The 9,322-nt window shown below is 44.5% G+C and overlaps 1 protein-coding gene across 1 annotated transcript; it reads right to left on the bottom strand.

Annotated features, from left to right (window-relative positions):
• Window positions 1-4,260: 4,260 nt before the first annotated feature.
• LOC122014377 (copper-transporting ATPase HMA5-like) lies at window positions 4,261-8,270 on the bottom strand. Its single transcript, XM_042570596.1, has 5 exons — window positions 7,869-8,270; window positions 5,965-7,365; window positions 5,614-5,868; window positions 5,356-5,478; window positions 4,261-5,274 (listed from the first exon to the last, which is right to left on the bottom strand). Exons 1-5 carry the CDS (start codon window positions 8,226-8,228, stop codon window positions 4,375-4,377), a joined length of 3,039 nt encoding a protein of 1,012 aa, XP_042426530.1. The 5' UTR covers window positions 8,229-8,270; the 3' UTR covers window positions 4,261-4,374.
• Window positions 8,271-9,322: the final 1,052 nt, after the last annotated feature.

Raw genomic sequence — 9,322 nt, 5'->3', positions numbered from 1 at the left:
GAAGACTCAGACCCCTCGATCCGAGCAACTTGCTGTGCCCCGGAAGGTGCGATCTCCCCCGCCACTTCAATGTGTGAAGTCTGAGCGGCGGACCCCCCGCCAGCAGTTAGAGCCGCTTCGCTCCCGCCAGCAGTTGGAGTTGCTTCGCTCTCACCCTCGTGCGAGCCGATCGGCGTGAGGCCAAGCCGATCCATCTCCTTAGCTGCAGCTGCCTCGACCTCGGTAGCCTTGAGCTTCATCAGGCTGAGCGCTACCGATTTCATCATAGTGTCAGTTGCAAAACAAAAAAGAAAAATCAGTTAGACCCAAAGAAAAAAGCAAGGGTAAATTCCTTACCAATGCCGCTCGGGAGACTAGTTCGGATCGGGCTCAACCCGAACATGTATAGGACGCCTTCTGGCAACAGCCTGTGGATGTTGAATTTCAGGCCGGCAAGCATGTTGGCCGCATGAAGATACTCCGGTCGGGTCTTATACCTCTTCATCTCGGGCGGAGGTGGCAGGGCGGTCTGCCATTGGGCTCGGAAGTGTGGTAGCTCGGGAAGACGCAAGTAGAAAAAAATAATCCTTTCAGTGCTTGTTGGAGGAAGACATTTTATCAAAAAAGACTAAACCAATTTAAGACTGAAAAAGGAAGGCGTCCAGCTCGGACTGTTTGGGGTAGTAAAAGTAATGGAAAATCTGAGGCTTAAGGGGGATGCTGTGCACTTTGAATAGCACTATCACACCACGTAATAGGCGAAAAGAGTTGGGAACAAGCTAGACGAGCGGGACTTGGAAATAGTTGCAAACCTCGGTGATGAACGGATGGATGGGAAACTGAAGACCGACCACGAACTAGTCTCGGAAGAAGTAAATAGTGTCGGTTGGCGGATTGTGTGGCCGATCGGACGGACCGACCAGGATAATCTCGTGGTCGGGCGGGATGTCGAAAGCGTTAATAAGGTGCGTCGCGTCGCCTGCATCAAACCTGGTCTCCATGGCGGTATACCAGAGACCAGGGGAGGGGTCGACTGGCTGGGAGGAATTGGCCATGATCAGAAAATAAAGGAGCAGAAGGATTCGCTAAAGAGATCGCTGGAAAAACAGAGCTGGATCGACAGGAGGTTCGTCGCACAAAATGGCAGAACACTGGAAAACGCTAAAGGATGAGAAAAGAAGAGGAAGGAACGGAAGTGGAAGCTTACAGGAAAAGGAAGCGCTGGAGTAGAAAGTCGGGGATCGCCGGAGCATTGAACGCGGACAGTCGCCGGAGCACACGAACACGAAGGCAGCAACAATGAAACAGAAGTCGGCGTAGCTGCTTTATAAAGATCGGGCTCGGCCGAGCGGAGCCGTCTGATCTAGGTCGCGAGAATTGACGCACGCATCCAACCGTGGCATTTGAACCGCCACACGTCACATCACCTCTGATGCATCGATCGCGTGGTGACGACGATGGCACCACGCGACATTCACCTACATGGTCGCATTTAATGAGCTCCATTATCGGGCATGGCAGCATGCTCAATTTAATAACGGTGATTTGCATGAATTTTGAGGAGATCCGAACGACGTCATCTTTGACTGCCCGTGGACCAGGACCCGGAGCGGTGAATTTTGCATTTTAAGTATTGGCATACGCTTCGTTGAGCGACGGCGGGGAGCCAATCGGACCCTCTTCATCAGCACGACCGAGCGGCCGGCGGAGCACTAGACTAGTTTCGTCCAGTCAGTTGGACTTTCAGCTTTCTTCGACTAGACTTGAAGGGAAGGCATGTGATCTGGTAGTAAGAAGGCCAGCGGGGCACGTGGGGGGGTCAAAGTCAACGGTCAACACCGAGAGCATCCGGTCGAGCGGACATGTGTGTCCGATTCCGCATCACAGCTCGGCCTGATGCCGAGTTGCCGACACTCAGAAGACTTAAGCATGGCTCTAGCAGGGAGGAATGAGGGCCGAACGCCCCCCCCCCCCCCCCCCCCCCTCGAATGAGGAACGCAGCTGCGACCTGGCAGATGTGGTATCTTCGCTCGGCCAGACGGAGCTGGGATAATAGGATGATTGGCCGAGCGGACACCTCGCTCGGCCCGGCCACGGTGTCGCCCGAAAGGCATTAGCCGAGCGGTCCCTCCGCTCGGCCCAGTAAAAGACGAAAGGAGCAGCTGACGATATCTTCTTAGGAACCAGTGTCGCCAGCAGACGGCATGGTCGGCAGCATAGTCAGACAGAGAATCGTACGGTGGAAGCTTCCACTGTCACGTCAAGGATATGCTCGTGCTATTAAGGTATGGTGGCAGAGACGCTTTTCTGACACGCCCATTCCAGGTATGCTTTGAGGAGCATGCACGCCTCGGGTAGCGTGCACGCACCTCTAGGTAGTCCTATATAAGAACCCCAGATTTCGACGGAGGTATGCTCACTTCTTTACTGTAGCTACAGTTCTCGTTTCCTCTTTTGCTCTACTTCTTTCCACCGGAGATCTTACTTGAGCGTCGGAGGGTCATTGCCGGGGAACCCCTCCCCGGCTCGACGTTGTGCTTGCAGGTCAACGTCAGCGGTAGATCTACGCCTTCAGAGTCTTCGACCAATCAACAAGAGCGTCATATTCCCAATATACATCGACTTAGCTTTCGAACAGGATCAGGTATGTTCTTTGAACATCTGACATTTACTCTCGCGCGCACATTCCTTACCGTTCTTCACAAACCCGTCCAAACTGGTACTGACTTGAATGTCGGAGGGTCTTCACCAGGGGCTCCTCTTGGTTTCTAGGTGTTGACATTTTATTGGCTCTTCTTCATGTGCACCGAAAGGAAGCTTCTTAGTGGAGCAAAAACTCTTCTCTCAGTCAACCATCGATCCACCGTACCTGGTGCTTCATCTCTGCTATTTTGAGACAGGATCAATTTCCATCCAGCATCGCATGCTTTCATCTTCATCCATCCAGCTGAGCATCTCCTTCTTCTAGTTATAAGAAGAGATCCAGTTAGCCATAGCAGCCCTTTCCTCTCTTCATGTTAGAAGAGTAGAAGCCCCTTCATCATCCGGTGATCCACAGCTCCGTCCATCCAGTGATCCCTACAACCTTCATCAAATTTGGTTGTTGGTTTGATGTAGTTGGATGTTTTCATTGATTGTTGAATGCTTGTAATCAAATTTTATCTCTTATGTTTAATTTGCACTACTTAGTTTAATTTGATTCATGATTGTTAGTTGTTCGGTAGAATAGAATGTTTCTTCCAATTGCTATACTTTAGTTTTGCAGTTAAATTGTTTGTTATGCTTTAGCTTATGTTTTTGTCTTTAATTTGGATGCAATTAAGATTAGGCTAGATTAGGTTTTGTTCTATGTTAGCTTTATGCTTATTTTATGTTGCTTTTATTTTTCTTGCCATCGTAGTTTAGGTTAGGCTAGGTTTCATTTACCCGTATTGCCTTTCATTTATTAGGATTGGATTTCACTACATGCATTGCTATTTTATTTCATAGTCTTACCACTCAATCCAAACCTCTCATTTTCATATCAAAAATCCAAACACAATTCCATTCAATCCTAAGTTTATCAATCTATCATTACATTCGCTGGGAGACAACCCGATCATCCCTATCATACTTTAGTGTAGAGAGAATTCGATAATTTAATTGAATTTGATACACTAGTAGTACGATATACGGGTGCTTATTAGCGATCAAGGCACTAAATCGGGAAACTGAGCCCCAACAATCGAGTGAGCCAAATGGAGTCGAGCAAGGCACTGAATCGAGAAGCTATGCTTCTGAAGTCGGGTGGACCGACGGGATGTGAGCAAGGCATTGAATCAAGGAGCTTAAGCGAGTGTTGAATTTTAGGTAAATTGAATGAAGATATTACAATTGACTCTGACTCCCAATTAAGGAAAAAAAACTCTTTATAAATTGATGGTCAGATATAAATTGACTCCATAACTTATCTCCCTTTATATAATTTAGGAACGGATGAGTAAGAATTAACAAGGTACACTACTATGTTGTATTATTTCACTTCTTTATAGTTTTCTCCTTCAAACTCTTCTTTAGAGATTAACTGTTGGAGGGGTCTCGCTAACGTTCGCTTTGGCCTCCCTTTTAAATCATTTTCAATGTTAGCTTTCCTTACCAATACCAAGAGCCAAATCGGCTCATCAGGTGCCCCAGAGTCTCGATCCGACAGAAGTCGATCGATCCACTGAAATTAAAGAAACCTAATAGAGCCGACCAGACTACTGACACAGACCTACTGGAGGAGCTCGGCTGCGAACAAGAGAATTCCATAGTCTATTCCACCAAGCAGTTTATCTACAAATTTAAACAACACACAGCAACACAAACTATTTACAACAATTTACACAAGATCACAAAAACTAATTAAGCATGATTTTAATCGACGACGACGACTTGGTTCATCGGAATGGCGTCCAACTTCCGAGGCCTCGTGTAGTTCTTCAACAGGAGGGAGCAGCAGACTACGCTCACTGAAGAAGCAGCCATCGCAGCACCGGCGATCCACGGCGGCAGCCTGAATCCGGTGAAAGGGAAGACGACTCCAGCAGCGATGGGGATTCCAAGGATGTTGTAGCCGAGTGCCCAGATGTAATTCATTCGGATCCTGAAGAATGTCTTCCTCGAGAGATCGATTGCAGTTATTACGTCCTCCAAGTTGCTCTTCATAAGAACTATATCAGCCGCTTCGATCGCCACGTCTGTTCCGGCGCCGATAGCCATCCCGACATCGGCAGACACAAGCGCCGGCGAATCGTTGATGCCATCTCCGACCATCGCCACAGTTAATCCAGACATCTGAAGTTCCTTTATTTTCTCCGCCTTTACGTGTGGTTTTGCTTCAGCAATGAAAGTGTCGATTCCGACATCGCCGGCGATTGCATTTGCAGTGCCCCAGTTGTCCCCTGTCACCATAATGCTCTTCACTTTCATGGATCGTAGAAGAGATACGACTTCCCGGGCGCCGGGTTTCAGTGGGTCAGACACTGCGATTATGCCGGTGACTTCTCCGTCGACGGCGACTACTATTCCCGTCTGTGCATTTCTCTCTGTTTCTGTGAGAATCTCAGAAGCCTCGTCGGGGATATCGATTCCCGATTCCAGCATCAAGCTTTTGTTACCGACCATGACTTCTTTGTGCCTGACTGAAGCTTTGACTCCGTGGCCTGTGATCGCAGTGAAATCTCGTGCTTCGGGCCAGAAATGGCTTTCTTCTTCCGCACCAAATCTTTTAGCATACTCAACTATAGCTTTTGCCAAAGGGTGCTCACTGTTGACCTGCCAAGAATATAAATATATTGTATGTAATTTTATAGATTATTTTCACGACACAGGATAACAACTTTATAGTTGATGTACCTCAGCAGCTGCTACATATTCATAGAAATCTCGCAGCACCATGTTCTTCAATAGCCGTGTGCTCACAACAACAGGTTTTCCAGTGGTAAGTGTGCCTGTCTTATCAAAGACGACACAATTCACCTGCAATACAAAGTAATTGGTTGAATGGCATACACAATAACAAGTTTGATTATATACGTATTCTTAATATATACATCATTAATTAATAAAACTCTTATTAATCTTGTTGATAGACAAATTAAGAAGCTTAATTACCTTATGTGCACTCTCCAATGCTTGTCCTCCTTTAATGAGCACACCTTGAGAGGCACCTACTCCTGTTCCAACCATGACAGCAGTTGGAGTGGCGAGGCCAAGGGCACATGGACATGCGATCACCATGACCGATATGCCAAACTGAAGTGCAAGCTGAAAGCTATCCATCGAAGATGGAATCCATGACTTGGGGTAGGAGTTGAACTTCCCCGCCAAGAACCAAACCAGCCAAGTCGAAAATGAAAGAGCAATGACCTACAAACATATATACGACAATATATTAATGCAAGTAAACATATATGCATGCGTACCTCGAAATCGAATCAATATTATATCTATCATATAACTTACAAGGGGCACAAAGTATTTGGAGATGTGATCAGCAAGTTTCTGTACAGGAGCTTTAGCCATTTGAGCCGACTCCACCAGACGAACGATTTGCGAAAGGGCGCTCTCTGCTCCGACGTGCGTGGCGCGGACGTGCAGCGCGCCATTTTCGTTGACAGTGCCACCGATAACAGTATCGCCTCTCCTCTTCGCGACAGGCCTTGATTCCCCAGTTATCATGCTCTCGTTCACATGGCTCTGGCCCCATATAACAAAGCCATCCGAAGCCACTTTCCCTCCCGGCACTACTTTGATCACGTCGTTTTTCTGAATCAGTCGACTGTCTATCTCTGTTTCGCTCACTACATTTCCTTCGCTATCAAGGTCGAGCAATATTGCGGTGTCGGGCGTCAAGTCCATGAGCTTAGCAATGGCCTCCGATGTCTTCCCTTTGGCTAAAATCTCAAGATACTTCCCGAGAAGAATGAAGGATATGAGCATGGAGCTAGTTTCGAAAAAATCAGTCGACTTAAAGCTCTCTGAAGTCGCAGCTCTGAGCACGGAATAGAGTGAATAGAAATACGCTGCGTTTGTTCCCAGAGTGATCAGCACGTCCATATTTGGAGATCTTCTACGCAAGGCTTTATACGATCCGACGTAAAACCTTCGACCGATTATGAATTGGACAGGAGTCGATAAAATCCATCGCAACAGCTCTCCGATCCTCAACATGTTGACTATCTCCTTGTCTAAAACTTGTTTAGTGCCGGGGATGTACATGAACACCATTGAAGTGAGAAACACCGGGATGGTGAAGACCAAACTCCAAAGAAAAGATCGACGATACTGCTTAATATCGTCGTTTCTGTGGAGTTCCCTTCCCCTAACTTGGGGGTATATCGATGCCTTGAGATGTCCGGATCCAGCAGACTCGATAATTTCGATGAAATTCCTTGGCCCTGTCTGATCAGGCTTGTAAGATATCGTAATTTTGTGAAGAGCAGCATCGATGTTGGTGTGGTGTACACCGGGGAGTGCCTCGATAGAGTTCTTAACCATTGAGATGTATCTCGTGGAGAATTCACCATCGATATCGATTTTCAGTTCTATTCTGTTAACATCTTCTCCTGTGGTAATAAGTAGAGCCTCAAAGCCGGTGTCTTCGACTGTCTCCATGAGTCTGTTGGCACTTACAATTCTAGGATCATAGCGAATCTCGGCTTCTTCGGTAGCCAGAGCAACGATGGCCTTTTGTACACCGGGAACAGATCGAAGAGCAGATTCGACATTAGTCGAGCACGAAGTGCAAGTCATTCCTTTTACGCGCAATCGGCATGTTAGAGATGATTTTTCTTCTTTCATCTCCTCTTTTAGTAGTGCGGCTGCGAAACCAACATCTTCAATCGTTTCCCTGATTCTGTCCTCCTGCAAAATGAATGTGATTAAGGATACATTCAACTCTGAATTGGTCTGGAAACAAAAGATTGACTTATAGCAACATGAAAACTAAGTTGTTTAAGAGTTCACTCGATTGTAATAACAGATTTCTAATGCAACAGTAGTAGTTCCCCTTGGCATTTTGGTGTAGGCTAGCTAGCTATTATCAGGGTATACGTACGTGCTTTCTCCTTTTGCTAGTTCTTAATTGATTTCGGTTAATTAATTTTTCAACAGAAATAAGTACTCATGACTCAATCATAATTGTTGGCTTCAAGTACTAGCTATAAAGCAAACAAAAATTTCAGAATAATTTACATATATTTGATCAAAAAAGTTATAGAACTCAATAACATATATGCTTAAATCTACAATTAATTAAGATCAACAGACACTAGACTAACTCATAAATGAAATTGAAGGTTAATTTTGAAAGAAAAAGATTGAAAGTACGTATATATAGCATGGCAACGGAAGAGAGAAGAGCTGACCGAAACAAAGGCCGGGTAGAATATGATTTGCGCGCGATCATTCAGCACGTCGACGGCGGCGTCGTGGATCCCCGGCAGCCGCTTGACTGCCTTCTCCACCGACCCAGCGCAGGCGGCGCACGTCATCCCGACGACCGAGAACACAGCCACCTTCTTGGCCTCTTCCTCCCCGTGTTCCGCCCCAGCACTGCTCGCCTCCAGATCCTCGTCGTCTCCGGCCGAGCCGACCGCCGCCGACGACTCCTTCCTCTTTGGGTACTTGGGCATCGAAGGGTAGCGCGGCCGCGGCGAGAGGCTCCGTGACATCTGGAACACCTCCCCTCCGCGGAGGCACGACATCAGCATCCCGGCGTTCACCATCCTCCTCCTCCGACGAGTTCTGCTCACCGTCTGTCTCTAGCTTCCGGGAAATGAATTTAAAGACGTATACGCATCCAACGCCCGCATCATATGTTATTAATATAATGAATTAATTATATTTAGTTTTACAGAGTGGCACTCACGTCCAACAAAATATAAAACCATCTTTAAAATGTAATTTAAAATTAATTTGATGTATTACCATTGACTTTGGAGATGTGACACATAAGATAAAACTACCAAACTATTCGCGTGAACTGGGCTCTTATACCAGGGAATACGGAAATTAGATATTCTGTTTCAAAATTTCTGTATCCCATGTTTTTTCATCGATTTAACTGTCATGATATTTTCATGATGTATATTACATTTTTGAGATATGATTTAATCTGTGTAATCGATGAAAAGTTATGAGGACACCGAAATTTTGAGACAGAAAATTTAATCTCAAAGATAATAACGGAAGAGAGCAAGAAGAAAACACTTGCCCCATCAAAATTATATGTGATTTTACCTCTGGTCACATGTGTGCAATAATATATTGTTAGAGTGACTCATGAAAATTTAAGTAGCAAACTACTATTACAAACTTTCCCATATAAAAAAATAATTTAATATCATAGTTGATCTTAATTAAAAAGTAAAGAAAAATATGCTTTCTAACATCGCACATCTAAGATATTTATAAAAACTTCTCTGCTCATAGCCATTTTAAGATTAATCTCATATTTTATTAAAAATTAATAATATATATATATATATATATATATATATATATATATATATATATATATATATATATATATATATATATATATATATATATATATATATATATATATATATATATATACTACTTCCTATTAGATACTTTTATACTTTATATTTTTAAAAATTTAAAATTTAAGATTTAGAATTTAGTTAGAAGTATATATATATATATATATATATATATATATATATAATTTAATTTAGGCCCACCTCTATTTGATTCCATTACGGCATTACCTTGGAAGAACACGAATCTTGGCTTATTACCTAGATGCATGGAATCAAATTAAGAAAATATTAATTCAGTTAATTAATCTTAAGCT

Source organism: Zingiber officinale, chromosome 8B (assembly GCF_018446385.1).
Source record: "Zingiber officinale cultivar Zhangliang chromosome 8B, Zo_v1.1, whole genome shotgun sequence".
NCBI classification, from domain to species: domain Eukaryota; kingdom Viridiplantae; phylum Streptophyta; class Magnoliopsida; order Zingiberales; family Zingiberaceae; genus Zingiber; species Zingiber officinale.
This window is presented reverse-complemented; position numbering and strand designations above follow the sequence as displayed.